The following is a 16,726-nucleotide window of genomic DNA, read 5'->3' as shown; positions in this document are numbered from 1 at the left end:
GGTTTGCTTCTTATTCATTATTCTAATGAAGTGTATTATGTGTATGTTGTGTATGACAATGTTTGATACCAGCCTGATGACCCTTGATAATACTTTTGACAGTTCTGCGCTTTAGCTGCTTATGCTAATATTAGCTTCACAGACTGACAGGAAATACTCGTACAATTTCGGATCCTGGAGGTACAAAATAGAGCTTTAAGGGTGACAATCTTGAACAACAATATGTGTGTGAAAGCTGTCAGCCATTTACACTCAACAAATACCAAGCTAGCCAACTTGCTAGCCATCTGCCTTATATTGAAGTGAGGATCATTCAGGGAGAGCTAGAGCCATCACTCTGTTAGTTTTTTAGCAGCAGAAGGACACAGCCAACACTCTTGTTGCATGTAGTAAAGTGTCTTCTTTAGTTAAATCCGTCTTTGGCCAAGCAACAATAGTACAGAAACCAGTATACAGAGATCCAATAACCAGAAAACAACCAAGAGATATAATGTCAGCAACAGAATTAACTTTTGAGTAAATTTTGGGGCGGTGACAGCAACATTAGCTGACAACTGACTGAATCCTTTCACCCCCTAAGACACTTTTTTTTTTTTTTTTTAAGTTTTTCAAAATGTAATCTTTTTTTTCATACAATAAAATGTAATTGTTCAGTCCTTGTTAGCATGTTGCACTTGTGAGCAACTTAGTGTCACGCTCCTTGCTCCCTTTGACCTCTTGACCTAAACAACACAAACATCACTCACAAGTAAGGTTTGCATTAGATCATGAAAAAAAGTAGATCGCTGCCATTAGATGCATTTTCCTAAGATAACATCACGGCCCCAGAGCCAGAGTACTTAATCAGGTTGTTTTGATCAAAAATGTCTTAGATAGATAGATAGATAGACTCATTATTATTATTATTATTATTATTATTATTATTATTATTATTATTATTATGTGAAACTGTATAATTGTATATAATACAGCCTAAACTCCAAAATGTTGCTAAGACACCATGTTTCTGGGAACACACACACACAATCACTGATGACAACGTATCATTATTTGCACAATGTGATAACTTACCAGACAAACTATTCTGCTGATGTCATTGTTTCCATTCCAGCTACAGCCTCAAAACAAATACATGCACGTTTTCTTTAATCTTCCATCTCCAGTATAATGACATTACAGACTGAGACTCTTCAACAGCTCAGACTGCAAAGGGCCTTCCCTTCAGCCTCACAAAGCACAAGCACGAGTTAATGACAACATCATTAATATGCTTTTGTATCAACTTGAACATCAGTCACCAGTGATAAACCTCACACGTTTTATAAACAGGAAGAACTCGTCAAGCACGGAGACCAGCCAAGCGCCAGACCAAGAAAAGGGCCTTTCAAGCGGACCTAAGATGCATTATTGAGTTAAAAGGATAGATGAAAAAAAGATCCAATTGTAAGCAGCTATCAGCCAGAGAGATCAGCAAGGCGGCCTATCTGACGCCCCATCTCTGGAAAAGAGAAGTGAAAAGCCAGGGGGAAAATGCAACGGCGGCCTCGGCGCTGCCTCAGACAGAAAACAAATAAAAAAGATCCAATTTTAATCTTTATCTGGGCTCACATCGGATCGCTGCTTTATCTCTGTTCACATCGGCTTTTTCAGAGAACACTGACGTCTCCACAACAGAATTAAACAGGAAGCCACGGCTACAGTTTAGCTGCCAATGGACAAAGCTTTCTTTACAGGCTAATAAAATAAAACTTTTTCATATTCTTACACAGTCTAGATAGCGAGGCCGCCAAAGTGGCACTTTAGTCATTTACAAAAAACGGCTGAAGAAAAAGTGCAGACTACATCACTCACACTGTCTGACAAAATACTGTAGCTGAACTCAAAGTAGCCTGCTTAAAGTCCCGGTTGTGTTTTAGGTGATATTTGCCCATAAAATGGTGTCATAAAACTACTGCCGAGGCAGTCGGGCATTACAGTCGGCTCTTGTACTCCTTATTAACTTTACAGGGACGCTGAGCTCAGACAGGCGCCGCACACAACATGCGGCGTCTCCCAGAGCGCGCGTGGCTTCCCACACTACTGACAACACAGAACACCAAGTAATCAAGTAGTGCAGTCTTACGCTTTATCTGCCGGGGTTTGCTCTGCTTTCTCCGGGACATGGCTGCTCTTCCCTGTGACCAGGAGCCCGCTTGGACGGAGTGATAGAAGCGGTCTGGTTCTTCTGTTTTCCTCTTCTTTTCTCTTTCCACACCGTTTATTGCTGCGACGCTGCGCTCCGATCAGCGACCGGAGAAATCCGCATGACCCGCCTGTACTTTGATATCTTCTGCCACGACAGCTAACGCAGAGCTACCTGTAGCTGAGCGCGCTGACTTGTTACTGCCCTCCGTCTGTTCTTCCCAAAGGTGCCTTGACCTCACCTTTCTCTCCGTTTGCCTGTTAACGTTATTCCTTCGCTGGGCGCGCCTCCACCACAGCCGCTAGCGCGTCTTCAGCGAGCACAGTTGCCTGTCCTCAGAAATACTAACACTGAAAACTATTAACAGTTGTATGGAGGTCAGCGGAGTGACAGCTATTATTTTCTGTCAAGTTTCCTTTCGCCGGTCCGCCCCCTTGTCCGCTCGCACTGCCTCTGAAGCGGGGACCCAGACACTTTCAATGGAGCTCGAGCGCTACAGTCAACTCTGCTTACTACTGAGGAGACAACGCGCCTATGGAACGCCCCTTACGTCTGACGTATGGCACCGCACTCGTCTCCTATTGGTTTACCCTTCTCCCATGTAAAGCAAGCATTTGTTTTTAAAGAAATAAAGAAATAGAAAATAAAATACATATTATGCTTCACATTTCAACTGCGTGATTATTCAATAACTACAAATAGGCTACATAGAAAAGATGTATAAATCAATAACACATTTTCGAGAAGTTAATTTTTTGTTTGTACCAATGTTGTAAACTTTCACATGTTCTACATTGCATAGTCTTCTAATGGGAGGCTGATGAACTTCTGAGGTTCCAATGAAATTCTCAAAATATTTTACTTTTGTCTAAATTATGATTTTTCCATAGCAGTGTGTCCCCACAATAAACTTGATATCATGCACTGAATTCCATACGTATCAAGTGTGTAGTACATGGTATTGTTGAGTGCTTTCATTGCTCTGTTCTTTGATTCGTCTGTAATTGTGATACAAACATGAGATTAGCCAGGATTTAATTTTGGGCTGATGACAGTCTGCTTTTGTTTCCTGCATGGATGACTCACATTTAAGTTATTACCTTACAAAAGGTATCTACTGTACAATATACAATAGCAGTTTTAGACTACAATATAGGAATATGGAAGGTTTAGGGACACGTTTAGGGATGTGAATGGATTTATCCATGAAACACTTGACTATTAACAGCAGCTGAGGGTTTAGGGTTGAGTATTCCCACTGTTTCATCTGAGATCCTGTCATAATACTGATTAAGCTTTTGAATTTCTTTATTTGTATATTGCAAAGACACATTACATTCATTGGGAAATGTATAAATACCACCTACATAAGAATGACAGGTTTTCCCACTAACTTCCAGAATTCGTAAGATGAGAAATTTTAAGTTTGTTTTAAGCTTTGTATACACCCACAACACATATAACACTACACAAATGAAAACCTCAAATTTTCAACAAGTCAGTGCACTTAAAAGTAATGATGATAATGATAAACCCCAGCCACTTGTTAATACCATAATGTATCATTCCATCTAGGGATTTGAACTTACAACCCCTGGGTCACACACTTGTTTTCACAAATATACTGCCTGTCGACATGATCACGGAAAGGGAGCTGGAGGTGGCTTCTTACCAGCCAAATTCACTTGTGCCACCTAGTGGCCATCTTTCAAATCACAAGAGTACCTCAGAAAAAGCTTTGAGTGTGGAGAGCTGAGAAACACATCACATTCTTTATACTCTGTACTGCAGTAGCATGGTGACTTGCCATTCTGGCAGGTTTACTACTATTTGCATCTACTTTGGATTGCAATTTTGAGGCTGGGAGAAGATTAATCTTGTAAAGCTATATGGGTTTAATTAATGACAATAGCAACTACGCACCCATGCATGTACCCTGTACAGAAGAAAACCAAACCTAGTGTTGTTCACAAACCACAAACCTTCAGAACACTTTCAGTGCTTCTTCTATCCACTCTCAATGTGTCCAACAGTTGGTAGTATTTTGGAGATCACTTCTGTCTGCTTTCCAAGGGCAACACAGCAAGAGACTTTCATTTTGAGAACATAAAATTCTGTTTTTGCAAGTGAAGGGATGCAAACTACAACATAAACATATTTTTTGGAACAAAACAACAAATAACTTTGAGGGGAAAAAAGTATTGTTTTGTATCAAAAATCTTGAAAACAACACAGATAAATAGTCAGCAGTGTTGGCTCATCTTTATTTCACAATGCAAAAATATCTGGTCATCAACTATTCCTCAGGTTCTAGAAGTAATGGAAGGTTAACATTGGTGAAAGCAGCGACCCTAGCAACAGTGTCCTCAACATAAAATGTTATGTACCCAGGACTATGCCTCAAAACAATGGTTCATAATGTCCAGTGTGTAGGAGTTAGTGTCATCTTGCGGTGAGGTTGCTTGTTGCAGCCAACAAAATACCCCTCATCCCATCCTCCCCTGCAGTTACAATATTAAAGCAAAGAACATGAGAGGCCCCCTCCAGAGCCAGTGTCTGTTCTGGCCTACTGTAGAAACATGGTGGTGCAAATGGTGGACTCAATGGTAGAGGCCCCACTCCCTCTGTGGACACAAAGGGGCCATTCTAAGGTAACAAAAACACAACTGTTCTTAGTTTCACATGAAACTAATGAAAACATAATTAGGAATATTAAAGCAACATTATGTAGAAATTGGCATTTTGTGCGATTTGGCGCCCCTTACAGTTTCTGAGTGGAATCCATTTTTTTGTAATTATAAATGCCAGGTCTGTAACTATTTGTCAGATTTAATGTAGGTGCTAACTTCAAACAAAACTCAATACATCATAACAATGTTATGTCTTGAAATTTGCATCTTGAAGTAAACATATATGTAATGCTGTGATCCCACCTCTCACTGAATTTACAGGCAGTACAGAAACAAGTGATGGGGGCCGGAGTGGCTGTGACAGCATTTATTTTATTACAAGACACTGTGCCATCAAAATGATTTTAAAGCTGTTATTTTAAGGTAAAAAAGCTACATAATGTTGCTTTAAATTTTCTGCCAATAGAGCCCCATAAATCCACCCCCAAAATCCTACACACCTATAAGAAATAGGAAATCAATAATACATTTTTATTTCTTGTTTTTGGATTTGTTTTTAATTTTTTATTATGACATACTGCATATTTTCACCTCTTCAGACTGCTAAAACTCTTTCAAATGCTTACAACTTTAATCATGAGGCATCAGAAATATGTACTGCCCATTGAGAGTCCATAAGCCAAAAAGATTGAGAGCCGGACACTTCCACACTTTGACTTAGACATGCTACCACTTATAACTTTACATACTCAAAATCAATGAATCTCTCATCAGCCACAGCTTTAACTTTTGTAAAAGTGTAAAAAGTGTTTAGTTCTAATTAGCAAATGCTAGCATGCTAACAAACCAAACTAACAGCTCAGAATCAGACTGGCAGAAACTCTGAATCAAGACAGGCAAGTAAAATCATAGTGTGGAAGTGGAGGAGACCAGTGATAGGACTAGGACGAGTGTTGTGGGCATATTTGAACCAAAGAAGCTGTTTACACCAAAAGCAGGATGGGATTACAGAAGGTATGTCATGCAGAGCTGCCTCCATTTCATGATTCATGCAGTTGGTCTGGTCATTGGACTGGGGTTGGACTCTGGAGGACTGGTTGATAGGGCTCCCAGGAGACTGCAAAACTCATTCTAGAAATAAGAGATGATTTTAGGCCCTTGGCACAATAGAGACTTTAAGTAGTGAGTGTAGAGCGTGAGCTATGATGGTCAGCAAACATTCCAGCGGGTTGCCATAGTAGTGGAATACGAATATCACAAAGCAACATTTAATTCTTAAGGTGCGTTCACACCGGACCTTTTATTTTTGTCGCTGTCGCTCGTGTCGCTCCAAAAAAGTCGCTCTGTCGCTCAGCTGCAGTCGCTCGTCTGATGACGCCACTCAATCGATTCCAGTGAATTTCACATCGCTCGGAGGCGTTCGTTTCTTCCCGTTTGTATTGGTCCAGCATGGCTGACATTGTACCTGTTGCCGCCGTTTACCTGTTGTGGAAGTCCTACAAGCGCCGTACAACCAAGCGTCGTCAGTTTTGGTTCCACAACATACTCAAGATGCGCACTGATCTCAGTGAATACCACCGGCTATTCCAGGAGGTATACGCGGCTGACAACGGCCCAGTTTGACGAGCTGTTGGTGAGAATCAGGGGCAGGATTGCCCGGTTGGACACCAACTACAGGTGCTCCATCCAAGCTGAGGAGCGCCTGGCCATTTGTCTCCGGTGAGTGGCTGTGTGTGTGTGTGTCAACGTAAAGCCGGCTTTGCTCTTCCGGACCGGTGGAGTTGTGTTATGTTTCCATGGTTTCAGTAGTTGTCATAGTTACACATAGATTACGGCAGCCAATCAGCGCTGAGCGACAAGCGACTGATGGCCAGAGACTTCGGGTTTCTCATCTCGAGCGACAGAGCGATTGAGCGTTTATTCGCTCCGTCGCTCGGACGCTGTCGCTCGGAGCCCCAGCGATATTTCGCCTGAGCAATTAACTGCTCAGTCGCTCGTTTGCATTGACTTAATATGTAAACTTAACGCCAGCAACAAAAATAAAAGGTCTGGTGTGAACGCACCTTTCCAACTGCTACTTCATTAACTACCTTCTAACACTCTTTTGACGGGTTGCTGGGTACTGCAAAACAGGTGTTCTGCCCTTGTAGACAGCTGGGTTCTTGGATCTGGAATAGGTGGGAGAAAAGTTGAACCAATCAAACAAAAGCACATACCTGGCTTGACAGGAGTTTAGTCATTTGGCAAAACAGCTCAGTCCACTGGACAAACTCTAGGAGCTTCCGATTCCTGATGTCATAGCTCCTTTCTGGGGATAAGAGCTTGCAACCGAGAAAGGCACTAGGGGCTCCAAGAGTAGGAGACAGAGGAGAAGCCAGGAGACAACTGGGCTGGTACAGCAAACCTCTAGGACTGGGTGACAGGACCACCCTCCTGGAGATGGCTGTCAAATGGTGAGGGCAAAGGTGGTGAGAATGGTGAGGGAATCCAGGTCATTGGTATATAGATAGATAATGTAGGCCACCCAGGATCTTTCTGAAGGGAAAGGAGGAAGGCTGGAGCTAGGACATAAGAGAGCACTGAGTGAGCAAGAGCCAACAGGCACCAGGAGATCTGGAATACCACTTTGGGGAAAGAAACTGGGGTCGGCTGCCATTGAAACACAGAAGGATGTGCTGGGTAGAAAGACTGTTGCAGGAGCCTAGCCAGATATAAATAGGCACATGATCTGTTCCCAAAGATTTCTTGAAGAGCCCCTGCAATTGAGTTGAATTACTTTTGGTACTGCTTAATGACACTGGCTTGTGATAAGAACTCACTCTTTGCTGGGTCTGCATCAGCTGGGTTAATTCTGGCCAGACTGTACTGTAACAGCTCAGAATCAGGCAGGCAGGATCAAAACCAGGTAATCAGGCAGAAAAGGCAAACTTATCCAATAAAAAGCAGGCAGGTAATCCAAGGTCCAAAGATCAGGCAAAGATATAAACAGGTCAGGTGAGCGGGTAAAAGGGCTGAACAAGGCATGAGCAAACCAGACAATCTGGCAGAGAACAAGTGGACATAGGCCAGTATAAATACTGCTAAGCTGTTATGAGGGGCTGGTGAGTGAATGGGTAGGGAAGGCCAGTTGAGGGAAATGGTGGGAAAAGGAGGAAATGGCTGGAATGACGAGGCAAGTGTGTTGAGGAGAAAGAGCAAAACAACTTGATGAATGTCATGAGCTGGCTGGAGATGTGACATAAACCAAGATGGTGAACTTGGTAAACATCAGTTCATGTTGACAGCAGCATTTAGCTCAAAGCACTACTCTACATGAGTACAGCTTCACAGAGCAATTAGCATAACTGTAGACCCTCATTCTTCAACTTGAAGTCACAGCCACTGGCCCCAAGCAGCACTGGTTGGCTCAGCTGCTACTCTGTGATGGATTGTGATGGTTAAATTGAACACTTTCATTTTCCATCCCTGCCCCAAGAGTGTCATTATGCAACTGTTCACATAAGGTGTATAAGCTTAGGGTGTATACTAGGCTGCAGTGGTGCATCTTCTGAGCGAGCTGACTTAGTGGCCAATTATGTTGGTGCATGCTAGATTAAGTGTTTTGTATCATTTATATTAATTGCGGTGACAAGTCAAAATGTCTGCTGTGAAAAGGTTTATTGATATCCTTAGTACAACATTCACACCCCTTCACTAAACCACTGTTCTGCAACATGTTGCAGAGCAGCTTCCTATTAAGCAGAGTGCCTATGGAGTGGATTCACCTTGCAGCAGTAGGCTACAAGCTGTAGCAGGTTGAATATTTACAACAACACTGCCTTGCCGCTCCCCCCTCAAGTTCATGGAGCTCACCATGTTTGTTCGGCTAGATAGAACACCTTGTTTCTCTACTGATCATAGAAAGGTAAACAGTGTTACCAAACCTGAACTCTGGGGTGGAAGATTGAATTGACAGGCTAGGATCTGTTGACCGTTTGATTATATTAGGGTTGCCAAAAGATTATTGACAAGCATGTTAAAAACACCTAGAGCTTTTGACATCCCTGTTTGTAAATTCAGTCTCTTGCAGCGTACTGTCATGGGATTTGTGTGATGTACAAATTGTCATGTGCTGTTAAGTGGATAATTTTTAAGTGCACTTGATGATGAAGTTGTTTTAATGGTCATTTACTTGCTGAATTGTTTCTTTGCTTGCTGAGTTCCATTTCCAATCTGAAACTTGCTAAATGTGAGTTCAATAAATCAAAAAATTGCTACCATGGCAAGTACAGTGTTTTCTATTCTTGCAGAAATCTTGATTTGAATTAATTGTTTGCTTGTTTCTTCTGTCATGCATCTGTTTCCATTATGTTCCTAGGAAGTTAGGAAATCAGATAATGTTTACACTGTCCCATGAAAAATTATAGATTTGTTGCATCTTAAAGTATGATGTGCAAACGGGTGAAAAGAACACAAAACAATAAAGCCTATTTTTAGATCTCTTTTGGGAGACTTTTATTTATGGAAATTAGGAATCTTATCCATACTATGCATTTTTGATACAACTTTACAATAAGGTACACAGAAATGTGAGTAGTTACTGAGGAGCGAGTAAGAAATTAATCAGAAATTACTGATAGTTAATGAATTATTAATGAATAATTCCTAAATAACTGTGACTCAAGGACTATGTAGTAGATAATGCTGACTTACTACAGAACAGACTGGGAGATACTGTATTAATGAATCATTAGGTAATGATTAGTTTATAAGTATCTGTGAATCTACATACTTACCACTTACTTACCACTTACTGATTAACTGTGAACCAGCAACTGACTGGCACAAACTAATAACGATTCATTAATCACTAATTATTAGATCGTATTTCATTTTCGATTTTTAAGGTCACAATTTGATTAGATTCTCTTTTCTTTTTTTTTTCTTTTCGCACAGATGGCTATGCCATTTTGAGTCTAGTCTAGTCTAGTCTAGGATCATTGGTTTTATGCCATGAAACTTCTTATTTCAAAAGATGGTCTACATGGTGTTATGATATAATCTCCATGATTCATTTGCAATGTACCACACTAAGGCCTTATTGTCAAATGTAAATAGTTTATTAACAACAGAAATGTAACAATAACTTGTTTCACCAGTCAACTGGAAACTAACCGTAAACAAAAGAAGATAAGTCATAGAGGGAACTTGCAAACTAGTGACTCTTTGTTGTAACTGCAGTGTGCACTCTTAATGTAGTGTGCTGTGATGGTCATTTTGCTCTGTGTTGCTCTAGAAGGCTACTAAATCTGCACTGCTCAGACTTCCAATAACTTTTTCCCTTCACATTATCATACATGGAGGGCAACACTTTTGTGGTAAGATGCAACCTGCTTGGCATTTCTTAGCGTGGTTCCAGTACGCTAATTAAATGCTTAAATCCAGGGTTTTCCACCACCAAATAAGGTTGCATGTCTGATGTTACAAATACCCCTATAGCGCTAGTTATTGCTTAAGCACGAGTTGAATTTTGTGGAAGTTTAGCTCTAAATGAGGATGTAAAAGTTGTCTGTGTTAACAGTATTGTTTTTGTCACAGTCAGTCATTTTCTGTGTTGGATTTGTGCTGTGGTGTTGTTTTTTCTGTGCTTGTTCTGCTTTTAGAGGTGCACTGAGCGGCTGGGCGGGGTTTCCCCTCACCGGAGCTGCTGACACACACACACCTGCAGCAGATTGGCAATCAGCGCCTGCTGATAAGCCTTGGTCTTTACTCTACCTGCTGCCAGATGATTTCGTCAGCACCATGTGGTACATGGGCCCTGCCAGTGCTAATCTCTTTAAGAGATTTTTTGTGTTTTTTTCTGTGAATTTTACTAAGAGATCTAACTTCGTTTTTGCTCTTCTGCTTTCAGTGATCTACCTCATTTCATCTACCAGCGGCTCCGTTTCCTGTTACCCAGCCTTCAGCACCTCTGCAGCCAACAGCCTTGCCCTGAGTTCCCCTGCGCTCCACACTCCACGCTATCCACCAGCACCACCATGAGGTGCCTCTCTTCCTCCTCCTCTCCGGCGGATTCTCCAGCCAGAGCCTATCACTACTCATACCTGCATACTACCTGTGAAGCACCAATAAATTTCCTTACTGCTCTACTCCCTGCCTTGTTGTCCACTTCTGGGTCTATCTACACCTACATATTGTAACAGAATCATCTGGCCAAGAATGGACCCAGCAGATCGGGTATCCTTCCACCAGGCACACAACGCAAAAGAAATTCTCGTTGGCATGCATGAGCACATGCTCCGGGAGGTAATGGAGTCTTTTTTAAACTTTATGCTCCAACGTTACTCAGCTCAGCCTCCAACTCAACTAGCTTACCTCCCAACCACCTGCACCCCCCTCAGCTACACCATCTACTGTGAGTAATCTACCTGTTGTGAACTCTGCCTAACCTCCTTCTCCCCTGGCCAAGGAGCTTTTCAGACTCCCCTACGTCCCTCCTGGATCCCCAGAGCTCCCTTTGCAGTTCTGGAGCATCCCTCTAGTGACGATGTGAGTCTCTTCCCATTCATGTTTTTTTGGATTCCAGCACTGACGACAGCTTCATTGACTCTGCCCTGGTTGAGCAAGCACTAATCCCAATTGAAGCCCTTGATGCCCCTAAAACGGTAAATGCCCTAGATGGACGGCGTTTGGCTACAGTAACGCAACGCACATTACCCATCACATTAACCATCTCCGGAAATCAGAGCTCCTCCAGCCATTAGTCATCCCCTCACCCACTTCACCAGTGGTACTAGGTGTCCCCTGGCTAAAACTACACAACCCTCACATAGACTGGTTGGCAGCCTCCATTTCCAGCTGGAGCGCCTTCTGCCACTCCCACTGTCTCTGTTCCACTGCTACACCTGCCAAGATATCTGCTACCATCCCTTCTAAGCCTCCAGACCTGTCTCTAGTGCCACCAGTGTACCATGACCTGGCTAAAGTGTTCAGTAAGGAACTAGCTCTGTCTCTGCCACCTCACCGCCCACCTGTACCACCTGTCACGCCCTGAGAGAGAATCCATGGAGGAGTACATCAACAACTCCCTGGCTACTGGCTTGATCAGGCCCTCCTCTTCCCCCCTCAGCGCTGGCTACTTCTTCATGGCAAGAAGGATGGGACCCTTTGCCCCTACATTAATTACCGAGGCCTCATCAACGGCATACGTCATGACATGTAGATCCATTTTGTTTTTGTCTACTTGGATGACATACTGATCTTCTCCAGAACCCAGGACGAACAAATTGAGCAAGCCAGGATTGTGCTTTAGAGACTCCTGGAGAATAAACTGATGGAGGAAACCTCAGGAAGAGCCACAGAGGAGGGATCTCTCTCCCAGGCCAATTTGGCCAAGAGGTGAAATATATAAAGAGAAGAGCAAAGGGCCAAGAACAGAGCCCTGAGGAACTCCATACTTCACATCAGTAAATACTGAAGTAGTAGTATTATAAGAAAACACATTGTGTTCTTTCCGATAGGTAAGACTTCAGTCAAGCAAGAGCCAGACCAGAGATGACTTTTAAGTCAGCCTGACAGTATGCCATGATATATGGTATCAAATGCAGCGCTGAGATCCAGTAACAGAGGCACTGAGGTAGAGTTTGAGTCCAAAGTAAATGGAATGTCATTTACCACTATATTAAGTGCAGTTTTGGTGGAATGATAGGCTCTGAAAGCTGATGAAAGGTTCCAGAAGATTATTATTAAGTAGATAGCCTGAAAGTTGCTAGGACACAACTATTTCCAAGACTTTAGAGAAGAAGGGAAGATTGGACACTGGTCCATAATTTTTTAGAGATCCTGGGTCAAGATATGGTTTCTTAAGTAGAGGCTTAAAGGAATAGTTCACTCTAAAACAAAATTCGGTCATTATCGACTCACCTACATGCTGATGAGAAGTCCGGTGTAGTTTCTTATTCCTCAAAGTGCAGCTGGAGACCCGCTGTGCTTCCCTCCAGCAGGAGTAATCCATATAACGAGCATAAGTGGTGACCCAGGGGAAAAGGTCCATAAAACTACACAAAAACTTTGTAATATTCCTCCATACTGCTCGTCCGCTGCAATCCAAGTGTCCTGAAGTAGCAACATCCAGAGTTTACTCGAAACGACGCCATTTAGTACATTTTTACAGCCTAAACAGTCACTATGCTATGTTTACACGGAGGCACGCTCCGCGTTCACGCGAGTCTCCCTCACAGCCGATTGCACTACGGAAGCCGCGCCGGACAAGATGAATGAAACTTGTGATAGATACACACCGGTATTTACATCCTGCTGTGAGTGTGAAAGTTTCAAATCACTAGTGCAGCAGATCCCTCTTGTGTTTTTGTGTCGCTCGGTCGCTCAAAGCAGGAAGTAAATGCCGGCTCCATGGCCTTCCCTCGTACATCATTTCAGATCGTTGACCCCGGTTCACATCATAGGTGTGGCAGGCTTTTTGGAAAGCTACCCGTGATGCCCTCACTTGTCCCTCCCGATGAAGTCAACATTTGGCAGAATAAATAAAATTCCAGCCCCCCAATACCAACCAGGTCAAAGGGTTTGGCTTACCTCCTATGACCTTCCTCTTCAGATGGAGTCACACAAGCTGGTTCCGCGCTTTGTTGGGCCGTTCGAGGTGGACCTGATCATCAACCCTACTGCTGTCTGTCTCAGGCTGCCTGCATCCCTACCGGTACATCTCACATTTCATGTCTCACAACTTAAACCAATTTCCGCCAGTGACCTCAGGGCTAGCGTTAATCCACTGCTCCCTGCCTTGTTGTCCTCTTCTGGGTCCTACTACACCTACATAATTGTAACAGTTTTATCAGTTAAGTCTATTTCTTTATGATGCCTGCGGAGATGTCCTGCCATATTTGTCATGTTGCCTGTGGAAGCGTATGCTACACACGCATAGCATAGCTTAAAAACTGTGGTTTTCTTGTCAACAAAGCAAACTTTGTTGACATAACTCACCGGGAATGCAAAATATTTCCACACCAGTGATTTCAGAGAAGCAGGACGGGGTTCAAGTAAGGTTGATGTGTCTACTATAGCAGCAGTTGCCATGGTGTCTTTTAGTTGGCTGCAGCTTCAGGTTAGAGGAGGTAACGTTAACTTGCCGCTCTACAGTGTGCTGTGCGTGTTTTTTCCCCCTCTTAGCATTTAATGAGTCTATTGGGAATTACTCAATATTATTTTTCACTTTCTGTGAAGGTACACAAAAAGAGTAACAAATGATTAAGTAATTAGTAATCAATGAGTCTATTGGGTAACTTCTCAGTATGATGTTTTACTTTACTTGAAGGTGCACAAAAAAGTAATTAATGGTTAAGTAGCATGTGGCATGTTTTGAACAGAGGTTGGCATCTACTCTACAGCAAACCTGAACAGCTCTGCATGTGCATCTCGTTACATTATGTGAGCTGGGCTATGTGTAATGAGTTGGATACATACAGTATCCTCCTGTCTGTCACTCTGTGTGCGAGGGCTGAGGGACTGCATTTCACCTGACCCACACACTGAAAACAAGTAACTAAGAGTCACAGCACAGGAACATAAGCAGCAACTGCGTTTACAACCCGAGCCAACAAACTATTAACCTACTGTATATTAATTTAAAACGGGACATGTCTAGGCCCTATTAGGAGTCTCTACTCATTTTCAGCGGCAAAAATATTCACAGTGGGAAAAACATTACGACAAAAGTTAGAGTGCACAGCAGCAGCTTTGAATAACAATCAGCGTACCTTGTTGCACTCACACTGTCTCTTATCACCTACTCCAAAAGTGTCTAGTGCCAGACTTTGCACAAGGTTCATGGTGATAAATATGGAAGTCCGTTTCAGCCAGTCCTAACCCAAGAAAAGGTTAGGATAGGTTATGAAAACTGTTTGATTAAAAAAGTGTTCCCATGGTGTGTCATAACCATGAGAGAAAAAGACATAATCATAACATAAAAGGTATAAATTATGAGATAAAAAAGTCAAATTTGTGAGGTAAAAAATAATTAATATGACATCAAGAGTCGAAAGTCACAAGAATGGGTTTGAATGTCAACATTTAACTCATAACTTTGACTTTCTAACTAATAATAAGTGGTTATTCTCTCTAAAATAAACTAAATACATTGTATTTTGTTTATTTTAGAGTTTATTTATTCTCTCTCTTTGCCAGGCTAAATAAATAAATAAACAATCTCGTTGGTGGGTTATCAACTAGTATGTGCAATAAAACGAAACAAAAATAATGGGAAGTAAAGAGCAGGGTAGCATAGCAGGCTACTACCTAACATAATACCTTACCATGAAGACACCACATAAGCCACATTACAATGGAATTAAAGCTTTGCCAAATATAGTCACAGCATGACATACTGTGAAGTGTTATAGTGGGCATGATTTTCAATAACATAAGTTGCTAGGCCTCTTGTGTGAGCACATGCATTTATTTATAAGGGCAAACACTGAGCTCATAGAACCACCAGATCTAATTTTGCTATCATAAAGTTATTTTAATGTGTGCAGTGTATTTGTGAAGCCTATACCGAATCATTTAAAGGTCTTTTATCAATGAAGCAGCCAGAATATGTATTGCTACTTACAAGATGATAAATGAGACTGAAATAAAGTTTCATCCTCTGAATTGGTTGAATACCTTGAGAAGTTATGTATAGATAATGTAAATTCGGGGTTGCTGCAGGATAAGTCATATTTGAAACAGCCAATTTCATTTTTTCAAATTTCCCCGTTTGCAGGACTAATAAAGGAATTTCTGATTCTGATTCTGATTTTTTGCTCTGACAGAAGCACAAACATGTGAGTTGCTAGATTGCAGATACCCATAATATCAATGGCCAGCAGCAGCAACAAGTAGAAAATTACTTTAAAATGTTTGTAAGTAGCATTTGAAAAGTAAAAACTGTTTTTTCATATGTAATTATCACTGTTAATAGCCCTTGCAATACAGATCCATGTTGTGAGCAGTCAACATGTTACTACCATGATAGAGACTGTTGCATGAAAACCTGTCTTAGACTATAAGCCAGTTGCCGAAACAAAGCATTCATCATTCTTATAATTTTCACTGCTAGAGATTTGAATATTACCCAATCATTTTTGCCATGGTTTTGGTTTTATTTTGGTTTTATGTTTTACTTTATTCATCATTAATTTACTTAGCCTGATTAAGAGAGCGAATAATACACTTTTTCTCATTGGATAGCTTAGTGGCATAATTATCTACTGAAAGAATCATATCTTAAAAATCCTAATCTTATCTCTTATCTAATTGTTCAACAGGTATAAACTATACACATTGTTTGGCCTTTTTATTAATTGTGTAGTTTAGATTAACCACTTTTACTTGAGGGCGACCTGTCTCCATTTCTGGCTCTCGACCTTGTGTGTTCAATTTTCATTGTACAAGTCGGTTAATGGGACAAGTTGACATTCTGGTCCATTGAAACGAATGGTGTTTAATTGTTTTAATGCGATAATGACAAAGGTAAAGCGTTAATCGCGCTTCGACAACATCAGCTATTGATGAACGAGCTCATATGCGTCAAAATACAATTATAATAGCAAAAGTGGGACAATGAAATGCGGTAACACCGCCTAAACTGGCATTTTCCGTTATACAACATGAGCAAGTGCAAATTAATTACACTTCATGCACGGACCATGCATCCAACCTCAGACCACATTGAAGGACCACCTTCTCAAGTGACGTGGTCTATGAAACAAGAAGAAAGAGAAGCCACAACAACAATTGTTGTTATATACCTTCTGATTTCTACTTGGTTTACTGTCAGCAAATTACATATTTTGGTTCTCTTAATTTGCCAATGTTTGCAGCAGATGTTTGTGAACACACTGTTTGTGTCAACTGATCTAACTGCTGAACTAATAAC

At 41.6% G+C, this 16,726-nt stretch overlaps 1 protein-coding gene and 1 long non-coding RNA gene across 2 annotated transcripts in view; one reads left to right on the top strand and one right to left on the bottom strand.

Moving 5' to 3' along the window:
- zfpm1 (zinc finger protein, FOG family member 1) overlaps positions 1 to 2,639 on the bottom strand; it is a 120,130-nt gene extending 117,491 nt beyond the window's left edge. Inside the window, exon 1 of the mRNA XM_084363470.1 lies at positions 2,123 to 2,639. Coding sequence (XP_084219596.1) covers positions 2,123 to 2,162 — 40 coding nt within the window. The 5' untranslated portion in view covers positions 2,163 to 2,639. The remainder of the gene's footprint in view (positions 1 to 2,122) is intronic.
- A 3,546-nt stretch (positions 2,640 to 6,185) lies between these two features.
- On the top strand, positions 6,186 to 10,877 carry LOC311264061. Its single transcript, XR_014623431.1, has 3 exons — positions 6,186 to 6,445; positions 6,490 to 6,531; positions 10,703 to 10,877. It is a non-coding gene; the product is annotated as an uncharacterized lncRNA (long non-coding RNA).
- The last annotated feature ends 5,849 nt before the right edge of the window (positions 10,878 to 16,726 follow it).

Source organism: Pagrus pagrus (assembly GCF_965226575.1).
Source record: "Pagrus pagrus genome assembly, chromosome: 10".
NCBI classification, from domain to species: domain Eukaryota; kingdom Metazoa; phylum Chordata; class Actinopteri; order Spariformes; family Sparidae; genus Pagrus; species Pagrus pagrus.
This window is presented reverse-complemented; position numbering and strand designations above follow the sequence as displayed.